This window comes from Rhinolophus hipposideros (assembly GCF_964194185.1).
Source record: "Rhinolophus hipposideros genome assembly, chromosome: 8".
Classification (NCBI taxonomy): Eukaryota; Metazoa; Chordata; class Mammalia; order Chiroptera; family Rhinolophidae; genus Rhinolophus; species Rhinolophus hipposideros.
Window position 1 is genome coordinate 26,131,414 of NC_138054.1, and position 16,723 is coordinate 26,148,136.

Sequence of the window (16,723 nt, forward strand, 5' to 3'; positions counted from 1 at the left end):
TTTTATTTTGATAGCCTGTTACTTGTAAGAGCAGAAGGGAAACAATTATGTTACCTAACATTTGAATTAAGTCATACACAATTATCACTCTGCGTTTATGTAGAAAAAAATATATACCTCTTATTCCTGTCTGACTATACTCACAACGACAACTAATTCAAAGACAAAAATTAAATACTTTTTTAATACTATGAGGACAAAACCATGACAACATGACAGGGTGTGGTTACTGTTTAACAAATACTTCGTGTGCATAAAATGAAAAGCTGTTCCATGTCTGCTCTTGAATCAAAACCTAACTTTTCCATAATTGATTTTTATAATCTTTTAACTGTTTCTTAAGTGATATGAATTCTCTTGGCTTATGCATTACATAAACATGCTATCCAAAACACTTCTTCTGGTATGTATCAAAGGCCTTAACAATATTCATTGTTAGATCCAGAAATTTCACCCCTAAAAACAATCCTAAAGAAGCAATTTAAAATGTAGGCAAAGCTATCTCCGGAAAACTTTTCACTGAATTATTTAAAAATAGTAAAAATGAAAACAAGCTAAATACTAAAATAGGGGTGATTGAGGAAATTACAGTAATCTAGTTGATAGACTTCTTTTTAAAGCACTTGAGAATGATGAAAGGTAATATTAGAGGAAGATGATTTTCATGATTTTTATTTAAGTAATTTTTTTACTATAAAAGTTTTTTTGTTCAATTAAAGAAAATTTGAAAAATAAAGAGAATAGAAAGAAGAAATATTATAACATTCAGTGGAAAAAGTAGAATACACATTTATACCTACGATGTGGTTACAGTTATGTTTTTGTATTTTTAAAGAAGCAGAGCAAAAGCACCGTAAAGTTATTTTACTGGGGTGTCTTCTTTTCTGTTTTTAACAAATTATACCTAATTTATAATGAAAAAACATTTAAAAAATAAAGCACCATTTTCCTATAGACAAAATCTCTTGTCTGGCTTACAGAGTAGCCTGATGCCCAGTCCCATCCTGTGATTTGTTTTTTCTTTTTACTGTGTCTATTAAACACTGATTTCACTGTAAATGTGTCTCCCACAGCTACTCTTCAGCCAATAGCTCATGGTATTTGACCCATCGAAGGCATTTCTTGTTTTCAAAATGGGTAAACTAAGTCCTAAAACAAATCGGTTATTTAATTTCCCTGAAATAAATCCATAGAATACCTAAAAATGAAAATAGATCCTTGTTCATTTTCTGACTTCTGATTTTTTAAAAAAAGTCTAAGTTCCTGCAAGTTGCTGTAACAAAGTTTACGTATGCCAAGTTGAAGAAATTGAAGCAGGACATGGAACAAAGAGGTTAAACCTAGGACATCCTTACTGGAGCATTTTTCCATTCTTGGCACCCAGAGGAACCTGTGAAGAGTGGAAATCAAAGGACTGCTTCTCCGTGTTGCAAGGTAGGTAGGTATTCTGACTTTACAAGTGAGAAACTGAGGCTGGGAGAGTTGAGCTAACTTGCTCAAGGTCACAGGGGTAGTAACTGACAGAACCGAGATTGATACCCAAAATGACTGTCTACAAAACGCATGGACTCTTTCCCCTCCTGGCAGCATTGCTGTGAGGATCAAATGAGGCAAACAATACAGAAATGTATGCTGGAAATTGGGGCATCAGCCTTCTCTGGGGTTCCTGGATCACCCCCTCTTTCTATGCCTCCTTCAAGTATAACAGAGATAGTAATTGTAAAGCTTTGTGAAAAAAATAAACAAGAGACTGGTAATATCCTGTTACAATTGTCTTTTTTAAAATGTCTCAGATCTTTTACTGTAGGGAAATTCTGATCTATGAGAATTTGCTTGAAATAAATAGGCCACTGGCCAGAGCTTGGAAATGTTTGCCATATGGAGAAGGTCATTTGTTATTTGGCATCTACAGATACATTATGATTGCTATTTAATAACAATTAGTAAATTCAACATCTTTTGGGGGAGGCGGGGGGGGGGGGGGGGGGGAGGGTAAACCGGTATTTATAGACAATTATGTCCAGAGCCTACATTCTGTTTGCTATTAGATTTATTTCAATTCCAAAGGAACATACCAGAATAGGGATTCTTTCTAGCTTTTAAAAATTTGCACTTTGCTGGTGGGGGCTGTCATCCTCTTTACTCTCATGTTCCTAGTAAATGAGAGGTAGTTTGGAGGAATGGGAAGTCAGATTCATTCTAGCATTTCCAGTCCTGGCTTTTGGCTGCTCTTTGACAAGTTTCTTACCCTCTCCTAGTGCCCCTCTTCTTACTTTTCTCCTCTGCTCTCCCTAACTGTGGAAATCCCATTTCAACACTATACACCTGGGAAATGACCTGCTCTCCCTAGTTAACTATTATTAATGTGAATTTATTTGAATTGGTAATACAGCCACATGGTTCAAAACATAAAAGGGGGGATTTAGTGCCATCTTCCTCCCACACACTTCTCTCTGATGTTCCTGTCCCAGTCCCTAGTTTTATTTTGCAAACTCAGAGACTGTGAAGGGCAAACAAAGCAAGCTGACTAGATTTAATCTAAATGAAATGGTCTTATTCTAAGGTGATATGCAAGGTGATTATTTGTCCCCTTCAGACCCTTCCCATGTTTTCTTCAAACAGCAACACTCAACTAAACTACTAAAAATAGTCACATCGCCTTTTCAAGAAATTTTGACTTTGAACTTGCTAATGTGCAAAGGAAATGGTTTAGCCATATCTCTAGAACTTGACTGATAAGAAATTTTCTTTTGTCCCATTTATCATTTTCTTTTAAATTTTTGCCTTTTTTCTGCTTTGCATAGAATATAAGGGATAAGGAAAAGATTTGTTTTGGACTGCTTTAAGATTTTTGTATCTTGGGCCAGGCAAAGCACACAAGAAATAAAAAATTAACAAAATGTCCTTAATTTCCCTTCGGCTAATTCAATATTTGTAACCCTTCTGATTAAGATTGGTTACCTCTGCATTTATTTATAAAGGGTGTGTTGAGCAAACAAATAGTAGTGTACAGAGGACAGCCAGGCACATATTTAAGGTGTGTGTCTAGTCCTGCGCCTGGCACACAGTAGGTGTGCAGCAATTGCTGTATAAAACATAACTTATTAAAGCATGCTTGAAGCACTGCCATAGTAACCAAATATTTCCTGCAAATCTTGAGATTTACAGTGCAAATTAAAAATCACGTTAAAAAAACATTCTCTAGGAAAAGGGCTCTAAGGGACTTTTTAAATTCCATGACAGCTTTGGATTATCCTAATACGTGGTAGCTATTTTGCAAGAACTGAGGAGCACCACTGCCTTCTCCGGTTATCTGACACTGAAGACTCACTGTGCACGAAGTAGTAATCAAAATCTTAACTCAATGCATTTAGCAAAGAAATGTAATTACAACGATATCCACCCTCGTCAGAAAAGGGTTTAGGCTTAACGACTACACAACAGGCCACACTATGGGTCATGACACACAGGCTAGCGTCTATGGAGGTTGCTGCATTGTTTACCTTGGGTGAGATTTTAATTTTTTCCTGTCCTATTAATAGAAGTAATTAATTAATGCAATTCATTCACTTCCTCAGCCCACACACATTTGTTAAGAGACTACCAGGCACATAACGGTGTAGATCCAGTTGCCCACCCTCATGGAACTCACAATCCCCGCGAAGATTTACTTTTCAATAATCATAACACTTTTCAATAATCATCAATAATTGTGCTTTTATGGCGCTTTACTGCTCCCCTCCGGACCAGGTGCCTGGGCATGACCTCAGGCGGTGGCGGTGGCGGTGGCGGTGGCGGAGCCCGCGCCCGAGATACGGCGCCCCACGGCTGCCCCGGGCAGGGCGGGCTCAGCCGAGCAGCCGCCGTCGCCGCCCCCGCGCGCTCCCTCCCGCGCGGACTTTAATTTCTTAGCTCCGACCACCGGAAATTAGCCGCCGGCTGAGCGGACCGGCACCGTGCGGGGGAGCGCGGGGGAGCGCGGGGTGGGCCGGGCGCCCGCGGGACGCGCCGCCAGCGCCTTCTCCGCCGGGGGCTCGGCGCTCGCCCACCTCTTCCAAATTTAACCATTACCTAAATCCGAAGGGAAATGAGCAAACCTCTCGGATTGGGTGTCAAGGTATTTTCAGCCTCTTTGGGCGTATTTATCCCGAAGTGTTTCCACAACAAGCTATTTCGGGGACGCGAGGCAGGTTTCGCTGTGCGGACGCCGCGGCCACTCGCCGGGCTCCAGGCCGGCGGCACCGCGGGCGGGTGATTCACGGCCCCGACCCCGGGGCGGCGCAGCCCGAGCAGGCGTTGGGCTTGCGGGGTGGGTGTCCCGAGCCCGACGGGCGGGGAAGCCGCCGGGCGCTGTGCGCTCCCGCTCCCGAGGCTCCAGGCAATCTGTGTCCCGAATCTGACTTCTCCCTACGGAAGTCTCCCGGGAGCCCAGAATAGTTCGTTTTCTTTCGAGTCATTTCTAGTGTCTGGGACCTCTGGGTCTCCCCACCCCGCGCCGTCCCACGGAGAAAAAATTGGGAGGGCCGCCGCGGAGGGCGGCTTTGCCCGCTGTCAGCCTCCCACCCTTGGCGCGAGGGAGCGCGCGCCCCGCCGCCCCATTAGGGGGTGGGGAGCAGGTCTGAGCGGGCTAAGCGAGCGGCTCCTCAACGCTCAGGAAGTGAAGCTTGTGGTTTCGGGGGCTGAGCTCGGAAGGAGATTAAAAAAAAAAAACACACACACACAAGAGACAGAGCGGTCTGTCCTGAAAGCAACTCTGTTGAAAACTCTCGGAGCGCGGTGCCCGCGCCCTGACCCCGCAGGTAGGTCCGCCGCGCCTGTTCTGCGCCTTTCTCCCTGGCGGGGGCGACTGCGGAAACCGGCGGGCACAGGCACCGCGGGGGCGACCAGAGGACGCGGCCGGGTTCCCACTCGCTGCCCGCCGCCGTGCGGGAGCTTGGAGAGCTCTGTCCGCTGGGCCCCAGCGCGACTCGCCCGGCGGGGCTGGGGATCGGACGCAGGGGACGCGCGCCAGGACGTCTGATGGTTCTGCAGGGCAGCGGGATCCACTCTGGAAGGAAACATCTGGTGGAAAGGTGGCGGCGGCTGGGTTCGGGCGGCTGCCCCCTCCGCGCCTCCAGCCCCCGCTCTCCCAGGCCCTGACGGTGAATAGAGGCCCTGCGGGCCCGCGTGCTCGGAGCGGGCCGCCCCGCCCCCCGAGGCCGCCAGCTGCAGCGCGAGGTCGCCTTCCCACGCGCTCCGCGCTGGGCTCCGCCGCCCCCTCCCACTACATTCCCAGAAACCCGCAGAGCCAGCCAGGATGCAGGAGAGGCGCGGGGCTGTGGCCCGGGTGGGGAGGAGGCCACCATGCCCGCCCGATCCCGCGCGGTCCCAGCTGGCGCGGACAACTCCTCCCTTCCCGCGCCGACACGTACTCAAGGTGCAGCAGGGCCCTTGGGACCTTTTCACCCGTTTTCCTTTCCCGAGTTTCAGGGTCGTTTAAGGAATTTGGGGTTTGCGTTCGGAGTGTCTAATTTTACGGCCGAAGGGGCGGCTCAAGCGGGGGCGCCGGGAAAACTAGCGGCAGGACTAAGCCCTGGGGCAGCCCAGCGCTCCGAAGCCTGCTGAAGCCCCGACCCTAGGCACACACAGGCCCTTTGGAGCTTAGCACGCCAGCTTAGCGTTGCGAGGGGCTCCATTACATTTCCCAGCTTTTCTCCCAAGCCTGTCCCCACTCCTGTTCCGGGGAAAGGGACACAGTGGGGCGTGGAATGCTACCCAGGGAACGAGTCCCCTAGAGCTCGTTTTGAGCCCGGATCACCAAAGGGCAGCCTTAGCCGGAGTCCTGCATCCAGCCCTGGGAGCCGCGCGGCGCCTCGTCTGGCAGCCTACGCCGTGCGAAGCCCAAGGACGAGGCGTCCTGCCCTGCCCCAGGGTCCCCGGCGCCCTTGTGTCTTAACTAGCCAACGGCACCGAGAGCTGCGGTGCCCCAAGTGCCTGCAGTTCGCAAGTGAACCTGGCCCTCAGCGCCTTCCAAGCGGGGTGAAAGCAGATTCATTCTCCCTGGACCTCCTAGTCCTTGTGGTCCCGCCCCCCGCAGAGAGCCCCGAGCAGAGCGGGAGGCGCTGCCCCGCCTCCCCGCCAGGCTCAGGTTTCGACCCTGGGATTAGGTAAACTGATTGGGGGTTAATGAGAGCGGCACAGCAGGCAGCCAGCTTTCTCCCAGGCCGGCGCCGGAACCCCGGCTCTTGTCAACTGACAGAGCAGCCTGCGCTCTCCCGCGTCCGCTGCGCTGTTAGTGGTCGGTGACACCGCGCATTTCCCAGCCGGCGCGCGCGGATCCGGCTCAACTTCCCCAGGACAAGTGTTTTGGTGAGCAGAGCGGGAAGCGCTTTTTCCCGGGACTAGGTTTCCGAAGTTTGATTTTGGGTGTCTCGTCCCGGACCCTGTCTGCTCCCACCGCACCCCCGTCTCCTGGCTAACTTTTTTCCCCGCGTGGGGCACGAGGATGGGCCGAGCAAGATCACCGAGATGCGAGTTCCTCCTCGGGCCGTGGTCGGTCCTCTGCCACCACCCCCGCCTCACCTTCTCGTCCCTCTGCTCTCCCGACTTCTTTCTCCGGCTGTTTCGGCCCCAGTCCCCCGGCTGCTGTCCTCGTATCCCGCCCCGCCGCCTGCCTGGTGTTTTCCGCCCCTGCCCCCCTTTGTCCCCAGTCTGCAGCCGGCTCTTGGAGGGCTTGGCTCCTTGCCTCTTCCGGGTCGCGGACCACCGACACATCCCCCGGCCCTAAATGTATCCTCGCGTTCCCGATATCTTCCCCAGCCTGAAAGCAGAGCCAGGAAGGCAGTGAGGGGGCGAGTTGAAGTAACTGGCCCGTTGGGGCTCTGGCTCTTAGAGTTTGATTGCCGGAGCGAGTTTTTGCCAGGGAAGGGGAGGGGCCGAGGGGCGTGGGCAGGGCAGAAGGAAGAGGCCTGAGCCCAGGCCCTGGTACGGGTGTTACCGCTGAGCGGTGGCGGCGGCGGCGGGAGCGGCGGGCTCGTGCCACCTGTCCGAGTGCCACCTGGTGAGCGTGGCGCGGCGGGGCCAAGCCCCTCCTCCCGCGGGCCTGCCTTGCTCCTCCCCGGCCCGAACTCTCCTCCGCCCCGCGGCCCAGTCCCGGGCTCGGAGCGTGCTGACCCGCGTTTCCAACCCGGCTCTCCTCTCGCAGACCTCCACCTGGCTGAGGCTGAGCCAGAACTCAGGGAAACGGTGGGGTGACGACGGCTCCAGGGACCCTCGGAGCGGAGTGCGGAGCGCGCCCGACCATCATGCCGCGTTCGTTCCTTGTCAAGAGCAAGAAGGCTCACAGTTACCACCAGCCGCGCTCCCCGGGACCCGACTATTCCCTCCGCCTGGAGAATGTACTGGCGCCAGGCGGAGCAGGTGCGGGGCGCGCGCGGGCCGGGATAAGCTACTCCCGGGAACGTAGACTCTGTCCCCCCGCCCCCGCCACACCATCCCCCAGGAACCGGGAAAAGAGGCTCGACGCCCCCTTTGATGCCTGTTTTGTTTCCTACCGTCTGGGTTCCTTCTGGGTTTGTCGCCTAGGTGCCACAGCCTATCTGCTCTCGCCCTCGGATCATGGAGGGTTGACGGCCAGGTCTGGGAGAGGAGAAAGCCCGGGTGCCACGATTTGGGGGTCGCCACTTCAGAACCATCGGGCCCAAGTAGGCCCAGCCTGAGCCCCTATCCTACCTCCTCTCCGCAGACAGCACCTCGAGCGCAGGCGGGGCGAAGGCGGAGCCCCGGGGCCGTTTGTCCCCCGAGATGCAGCTCACCGAGGCTCCCGACAGAGCCTCTGCGTCCCCCGGCAGCTGTGAGGGCAGCGTCTGCGATCGGAGCTCGGAATTTGCGGACTTCTGGAGGCCTCCGTCGCCCTCTGTGTCTCCAGGTAGGGACCGTTTGAGAGTTCTGGGGCCCTGGCGGCAGGGATCCCTCCGTAAGCAATGAACCCGCGGCTTTGGGCGCAGAAATGCTAAATGGATGGCGGAAAGTCTTTCCGAGACGAGGTAGAGTTTTCATGGGGTAATGGGCCGGGTGGGGAGACATCCGGCTTCTCTGCGACTGTGACAGCCTGCTTTTCGGGTCTGCTGCCTGTATCCGAAGCGGCGGGATCCGGGCTGTTTATCCCTAATTAATTCGTTTGCGCAGAGCAGGTGGGTGAGAGTAAATAAATGAAACTCCTCGACCATCCGCAACGTCGACATTTCGTTTTCTGGCCAGAGCTGATTGTTAAGAAACAGCTGGGATCTCAGAATCCAGACCCCCGAGTTTCAAACGGAGACCTGGACAGTCAGAGAAACGTGCGGTTGCCTTTTAAAATCACGCGGCGTGGGGCCTGACAGAGCTGGGCGCCCAGCTGGAGGGATCTGTGCGGGACGAAAATCTCGGCCTCCCGCTGGGTCTTCGCAAACGCGAATTGAGGGCCTATTTCATTTTTCGTTCTGCCTAGTTGGCCCAGTTTTGGGGACCAGCCGTCTGGTTTCATTTCCAGTCTGTAGTCGAGTTTCGCGAAAATTGAGTGATTGCACTTTGGGGGGGGGCGATCTTGGGTTCGGGAGGGGGGGAGGAGAGCGCAGACCAGCCAGATCTGCCAAGAGTCAATTATTTCCAGATTGTATTTACTAGTTTTAAAAGACACTCCCAACCCCATCCCGCACTAAGTGCGCTGACTTGGCTAAAGCCACAGCTCCAGCCAGTGTGGCTATGCAGGCACCATCCCGCAAGGACTGGGCGCCACCCGCATCTCTCCAAGAGAAACTGGGGAGCAGACTCTCTCTGAAGCGGCTAGTCTGAACTGGAGGCTACCGTGTAGGTGAACAGATTTGTAAATAGGCATGCACTTAGAGAAAGTATGTGTTGAGCAAACTGGTTTTAGCAAAATTCCCATGGGTTGGGGGGTGCAGAAGGCTCGAATTCGGAAAGCTATTCCCCTTACAGTTGGTGGCTAAACCAAACCTTAATTGTAAATAATTCTCTAAGAAATTCGGGTGTTTTGTGTATTTTTTTTTCTCGTCAAACTATCATGGAATGAGGAGTGTTTGGCAGTCAGTTCAATCCCCAAACCCCCTTCCCGCTGCCCCTTTGCTCCCAGCACTGGGTGGGTACTTAAAGAACGCCTTCCTGTTTTGGTTTTTGGCTTTTTTCTTTTTTTTCAGGCAGATACGTCTCGAGGGGGCCGGGCCGCATTTTGGTGGTCCTCTCCCTCCCTCCTTATCGATCCGAGAAAAGAAAAGGGGTGGAGTGGGAACACCGGCCCGGAGAGCGCCGGCGCTGGGCGCTGGGCCCTCTGCCCATGAGCGCTGTCCAGGTCCGGAACAGTGGTTGCCTTCCACTCCCTCAAGCTCAGCTCAGAGCATTTATTAAAGCACAGTGTGGCGCGCCTTTCTCTGTGGGACCGCCACGTGCCCTGGTCCAGCCAGAAAAGACCCTGTTAACGTCGTGCGCTTCAGCCGCCCAGTCACAGAATTTACCCGTCTCGGCACCCGATGTCATTTTAATTATGTTTCCTGCCTTGCCGCTTCCAGTGGCCCTCGAGGCCCCAGGGATCGGGTATGCATTTTTACCCTGGGGGCGTCCCAGGCATCTCGCGCGGCGCCTGGCGCACGGAGAGCTCCACACGTGCTGGGCGCCTGGCAGTCCCCATCACGCGACTGGCAGGCGCAGCCGGGCGGCGTCCGCCCCTCGGTTTTCTGCCTGACCGGACTCCTTCTTGTGTCTCCGCAGCCTCAGAGAAGTCGGTGTGCCCGTCGCTGGACGAAGCTCAGCCCTTCCCCCTGCCCTTCAAGCCCTACTCGTGGAGCGGCTTGGCGGGGTCTGAGCTGCGGCACCTGATGCAGAGCTACCGGCCGTGCGCGGCCCTGGAGCGCGGCGCTGGCCTGGGCCTCTTCTGCGAGCGCACCCCGGAGCCAGGCCACCCCGCGGCGCTGTACGGCCCGGAGCGCGCGGCGGGCGGCGCAGGGGCCGGGGCGCCCGGGGCAGGCGGCGCAGGAGGCGGCGCTGCTAGCGGCGCGGGCCTGGGTCTCTACGGCGACTTTGGGCCCGCGGTGGCAGGGTTGTACGAGAGGCCGACGGCTGCGGCGGGCGGGCTGTACCCGGAGCGCAGCCACGGGCTGCACGCGGACAAGGGCGCCGGCGTCAAGGTGGAGTCCGAGCTGCTGTGCACCCGCCTGCTGCTGGGCGGCGGCTCCTACAAGTGCATCAAGTGCAGCAAGGTGAGGCTTCCGCGCTCCCAGCTTGGCCGGCCCAGCGCCCGCGCCCCCGGACCGCGCGGAGCCAGAGTCCGCGCCCGTTGGCTCCTCTCAGCCTCCTTCTTCCCGGTCCCATCCGCCTTAGGTGTTCTCCACGCCACACGGGCTCGAGGTGCACGTGCGCAGGTCCCACAGCGGCACGAGACCCTTTGCTTGCGAGATATGCGGCAAGACCTTCGGGCACGCGGTGAGCCTGGAGCAGCACAAAGCCGTGCACTCGCAGGTAGGAGCGGGGCGCACGGCCTCGCGCGGCCCTGCAGGGTTACGCATCCAGGGATGTTCTGTGTGCAGCACCCGCAGCTCTCCGCCTGGCAGCTTTCTCCTTGGTCTTCCTCCGACTGCCCCCAGTCTCCTCCACCATATCCCCTTGCCCAGATGTAGGCGCGCAGGGAAAGCCGGCTCAGGTCTCCAGGCCGCCCTAGAGTTTGGTGTCACATAGTTGTGAGACTCCAGTGTGATCCTGATCATTACTTTGGGTTTGAGAAGGGTTTGTATGCACTCTTGCTGCTGATATATCAGATTTATTAGCTCTGTTTCTTTTCCTCAGCTTCTTTTCACTAAATGGCTGTCGCTTCATCAGCAATGACCCCTCAAGACTGAAAAAGAGGGATCTCAGCTCACTTAAAGCACCGAGTGGCATATATACCCTGCTCTTCTTTCATTCATTCGCTTAAAATATTGCCCCACTTCCAGTTGCTAGGCCCATAAGAATCTTACAACACATCAGGTCCCTGACAGGATGCCCCCGAGATTAGTTTAGCTGAGAGACAGGGTAGATAAGCAAATGAGTGTCCAAATAACTATGACAGGAGAATGCTTACTCAGAGACATAGTTACTAAAAAGAATATTCTCCCATCTCCCTCAACACCGGCCCTGGCTGGAGGGAGGGGGCATCTCAAGTGACTGAGGTCTAAGCCTCCTGTTGAGGAGGGTGGAGAAGTGTTTGTAAATGGGTGTCAAAAAAGCAGGGTGGGGATACGTTTCAGACACGGGGTGTGGAGGGTTGTGGGTGAAAAGTGATTGGGTAGAAAAAGTGTTAAAGGGGAAGAAGATAAGGGTGGGGAGAGTGGAGGTTGGAAATAATAGGGAGAGAGAGAATAATGGGGCAGGCTATTTGGAAGGGGAGACTGAAGGAAGGGAGAGCCCTGGCTTTGGGGATTTTAGACTTAGGTTAACGGTGAGGAGAATGGAAGCCTAGATGATTGCAAGAGGATTGCCACATCTTTCCACAGGAACGGAGCTTCGACTGTAAGATCTGTGGCAAGAGCTTTAAGAGGTCATCAACATTGTCCACACACCTGCTCATCCATTCAGACACCCGGCCTTACCCCTGTCAATACTGCGGCAAGAGGTTCCATCAGAAGTCAGACATGAAGAAACACACCTTTATCCACACTGGTGAGCTGAGGGCCCTTGGCTTGTAGGAAACACCCAGTGAGGGGTAGGGGGCAGAAGGCATTGCTCTTCCCCCTGAGGCCAATATAATTCACCTTCTCTGTGATATTCTGGCCCCAGAATGAGTGATGAGTGAGGCCTTCCAGATGGAGTTAATCACTGCAGTGTGTTAAAGAAAACAAGGAGGCAGATTCTCTTAGGTTCATTTATATGCAGGGTTCTCCCCAGAGGGGCCTTGATTTGGGATTGTATCTGAAGAACCACTCAGCATGTCAGCTGCAGGTTCCCTATCCTTGCAAAGGATATTTTCCTCTAGTTTAGCAGCTGCTCCAACTGCTACCTGCTCTGGGTGAAATATGAAGCTCCAGGGTCCTCTCAGAGCGTTGTTCTAAATGTTTACCTAGAGATTGAGGACTTCTCTGGGGCTCCCACCCAGCCGTTTTGGGGAGGGACTTATGTGTGGCATCTTGCTGCATTTTTAGGAGTCTGAGAGCTTATTCAGATTGAGAAGAGGGAAAAAAAGCAATGCTAAATATTACTAAGCTCTCTGCTAAGCACTTTTTAAATGCTTTAGGGTCCCACAACAACTCTTGGAGGTAAAGACAATTCCTTATTACCATTTTAGATGATGAGAAAAGTGAGGCATGAAGTGTTAGGTAACCCGCCCCTGGGTCACATTGCTAGCAAGTGGCAGGGCCAGGACTTAAATTCAAGTCTGTCTGACCTCATGTGTCTATGCCCTTGACCACTGTTTATTATGTTCTGTTTTTAGAGTCATGGGGGTTGGTAGATATACAGAGCTTCTATTCACTTATTGCCCTTTTCAAAACATGAGCAAATTCATGCCATAATAATTATAATTCTTTACCTGTTATAGTGTTTTGTAATTTATAAAGTGCTTTCGAGTGTATCACTTCTTTTGATCCTTACTGCCATCCCATAAAGTAAAAGAAGCTGCAAGTACCATCCTAAAATTTCAAGAGATGGAATGATTTACCAAAGGTCAGACTGAGAGCAAATCATGGGAGCATGGAAAGCTCTGGCTTCCAATCCTGGATTCTTTCCCTAACATTTTGATTATATGTAGGTGGCAGTTTTAATGCCAGGAGCACTCTCTTTAATAGTCAACAAGACAGTTTATACGAGATGAGACCCAGAATTCTGTTTTATTTCAGAATATGAATACTGATTGAAAACAAGTTGCAGTATATACCAAACACTTACCGTTGATGTTTATAAATATGTTTGGGCAGTGTAGATGCCCCATCAGAAAACCCAGAAAAATATCCTACTTTAATCATGCTCTCTTGCCTGAAATTTCCATGTAACTCACTCCTTTTGAGTAAAGGTATTCCAGACGCTTATCAAAATGCAACTAGGATCTTGACTGAATGAAACATTAAGCCCTTATCAAACATTTACATTATAGCTAGAATTCGTTTCTCAGATTTGTTTAACCCTAAAGGGATAGGATAAGTTTTGATGGGTGGTTCCTTATCAAGGAAATCTGAAGACAGACAGAGGTGCAGCAAGAGGAACAGAAGGTTCCTCAAAAACAAACCATCGTTTTGCATTTTTTCCAAGGCCAAGCCCTGACTGTAATGCCATACTGAGGCTATTTTGAAGTCCATGCTATTCACCCAAATGTTAAACAGCTCATGAATTTCTATCTGTTATTTATTAATCTGTGGTGAAGAGTTGCTGGTATATAAAGAATCCCGTGATGAACCTCGTAAAGAGAAAGTAAAATCATGATAGAAAAGGATCAGCTACCTTAAGAAATACTTTGTGGCCCAAATGTGGATTTTTTAAAATAAGACTGAGAAATGTCCATGCTTCAGAGGCATTCTGTTGTCCTTCAAGAGCAAAAAAGACAACAGGCTCACTGGTCCATGCAAACCAACACCCACTTAGAAACTCAGATTTGAAAACTTCCTCTGAAGTAGAACAGAGTCACATGGTTTGAAGAACAGCCGGCACCCCCACCCCAACCCTCTCTGAACATCTGCTTCTGAAGTCAGTGGAGTCCTCCCAGGGTGGATTCAGCTGCCAGCCTGGGGAGGGCACGTGGCCTTTGCTCTGTTTCCGTTTAGCAGGAAACGGTTTGAGGCCCTATGGCTGGGAACCCCCACTCAGAAAGTCTCCCTTTCACCTGGGGCACCCATGGCTTCCCGGGACTTGTGTTAGAACACGTCACCCTCCCAATTGCTTGCAGGCCTTAGACTGTGGTGTAGCCAGCTGCCGCCAAGAGCATGTGGGTCACAGTGGGTCACAGTGAGTCCCCTCTAGTTTCATCACAGACTCACACTTCTTCCCCTCCCCCCTTCCATCCCTGCAGGTGAGAAGCCCCACAAGTGCCAGGTGTGCGGCAAGGCGTTCAGCCAGAGCTCCAACCTCATCACCCACAGCCGCAAGCACACAGGCTTCAAGCCCTTTGGCTGCGACCTGTGTGGGAAGGGATTCCAGAGGAAGGTGGACCTCAGGCGGCACCGGGAGACGCAGCATGGGCTCAAGTGAGCGCCCTGCCAGGCCGCAAGCAGCAGTTACACAACACAGGGAGGGCTGCCTCCCCACTTGCCACCAGCTACTTTGACTCCTCAGGCTCCCCAGTCCAGTCTGCAGATCCCAGGAGGGTGGTTCCCCCTTCACCTTACTTCCTGGAGCTGCCGGAGAGGATAACTTAACTTTTCAAAGTTCATCCTGGAGTGGGAACCAAATGACTCACTGGGCTTTGGACACACCGACTGGGCTCTACTCCTGAAGACTCAAAGTCAAGAGAGCATCGGACAGTGGGCCCCACGGTCTTCCCTCTCCCAGCCCGGCTCCAGGGACAGGAAGGTCCTGCAGGTTTCTTCCTCCTCCTCCTGACCCACCCCTGACACTTGTGTGGAACAGGAGGAATCACCACTTACAAGGTAGACACATGCTAATGTTTTTATCTAGAATGAAGAATGAGTGTTTTTATTGTTTTCCTTCTGGGGAATCTGTTGACCCCTTTCTGTTGGGTACTGCCTGTAAATCTTGGAGGAATCATTTCTCCCACTTGAAGAGTGGATCAGAAACTGATTTGGGGAAGTCCTTTCATGCTTTTGAAATTACAAGATACACTGTAGAGCCTGCCCCAAGAAGGAGCCGCAGAAAAGTGGACTTGGTGATGAGAGGAGATGAGAGGCATCTGGAGGCCTGCAACGGCATCATCAGAGGAGGCAAGCACAGAGCAAGCCTTGGGACAAAATATCCATTCACTCCGCAAATGTTTATTGACCGCCGGTTACCATGGCACCAGCCCAATGCTAGGTACCAGAGAGCCAGAGATTAAGGTCAGGGCCTCTGCCTTTCCCTTCAGGGGCTAATGGTCACACCTCCAAATGGCTGGGTCTGTTCTTTCCCTCCAAAGGAATTCCAAGAAGACAAAACAGTCTTGAACCTTCCCTTCTGACCTGTTTGGATTTTATCAAGCGTAAACAAAAAATAGCTGACCAGATACTTCAAAGATTTGTGTGTATATTCAGTTTTTTATTGTTAAGCTGAGTTTTAAAGACGTGTAAGCTAGCAGGTAGTGGGAGTGAAGGCTTCAACTCTTGGGCCCTTCATGCGTACCACAGAGAAAAACAACGTGGTACTTTCCTCTGATGAGGTTTGTAAATGTTTTTAGATCTTCTGGAGTGCGTTATGTTTGTTAATACATATTTATTAGAGTGATGTTTTAAGTTAATAAAGTGTTAAGACTCTTACATATTGGTTTTTCATTTAGGCAGGGAATTTGTGAAAGACCTTTATTTTAGTCTGTAGGGGGAGTTGGCACTGAAGGAAATTACAGAAGTAAAGCAGATGAGCCAACATCCAGGAGAGAATGAAATTCAAGTCCTCTGGTTTTCATGTGTTTTTTTCTTCTCTTCTGCTCCTCAGAGAGTCTTATTTCTTAACAGAAAATTTAGGTGTATAAAACTAAACTCCTACGTTGTAGAGTCCCTGGTGGTCCCACATGTCCATAGGCTCCTTCTTCTGAGAGTTTCAGGTCTTTTTTACAGGTCCAAAGGCTCCCAGATGTATAAAGAAATCACAAGCCTGAGGTCTAGAGATTGAGTCTTAGTCACAGCTCTATCACCAACACATCATGTGACTTGGGTAAATCCTTTGACGTGCCTAATACCGGATTTCTTGGCTATAAAATGTAGCTATGGTTCTATCATCCCAATATAACCCTGACTGCTTTGATTCTGTGGAGACTAGAGAGGAAAGAAAATACCTGAGATTGGTTTGCTGCCTCACCTAATGCAAGTTACAAATCTAAAGATGTATGAGTGGAAGTTAAATTGGGATCTGAGTTATTTCTGGCTCTATTCCACCTGTGGGAATTTCTTGCATAAATCAACCCCTTCAGAGAACGAAACCAGAATAAGGTCCTAACCAAAATCCTGACTATCTGTGCTGTTTCTCACATTTCCCAGCCAGGGTATTCAGGGCCCGTGGTGACCACCAGCAGATTGTCCATTTCTATTCAAATCCACTTCACACGTATTGACTGAACACCTATGATGTGCCTGGCATTGTGCTAAGGGCTGGGATACAGCAGTGAGCACAATATCTAGTGGAGCTTTGTTATTTGGTCACTGCTAAATCTTCAGCTCCCAGAACAGTGTCTGGCACACAGTAGAAGATCAATAAATACTTGCTAAGGTGCTAAGTTAATAAGCAGACAATCTCTTGCTTCATCCTGGCTTCGTGCTCTCTACAGCACGAAGGGAAGAGAACTTGCTTGAGGGCCTAGGAAAGAAACAACACATAGGACTCTCTCTGAGTTGGTGGGAAAGAGGGGCTTTGACATTGCTTTTCGCCAGTTTCTCCAAATCTCAGTCCTCACTTGGCTGTATTCACTTGGTTTTCAACACTATGTGTTTCCATGTCAGTCTACTCTCATTCAAAATTTAAATTTGTTTGCTCTATAATGCAAATTCAAGATAATTTTCCAGAACTGATGAGTAAAGAGTGGCAGCGTCCAGGAACCTCTTTTGAGTGTCCTGGGAAACAAAGTTCCCAGTAAATAAACATCACAGAACTT

The 16,723-nt window shown here is 51.2% G+C and overlaps 1 protein-coding gene across 1 annotated transcript; it reads left to right on the forward strand.

Moving 5' to 3' along the window:
* Positions 1-7,283: 7,283 nt before the first annotated feature.
* On the forward strand, positions 7,284-14,178 carry GFI1 (growth factor independent 1 transcriptional repressor; the record flags this gene model as incomplete). The annotated part of the gene is made up of 6 exons (XM_081056370.1): positions 7,284-7,398; positions 7,724-7,906; positions 9,742-10,229; positions 10,351-10,488; positions 11,499-11,664; positions 14,000-14,178. The coding sequence occupies 6 exons, from the start codon at positions 7,284-7,286 to the stop codon at positions 14,176-14,178; spliced, it is 1,269 nt and encodes a 422-aa protein (XP_080912496.1).
* Between the last annotated feature and the right edge of the window lie 2,545 nt (positions 14,179-16,723).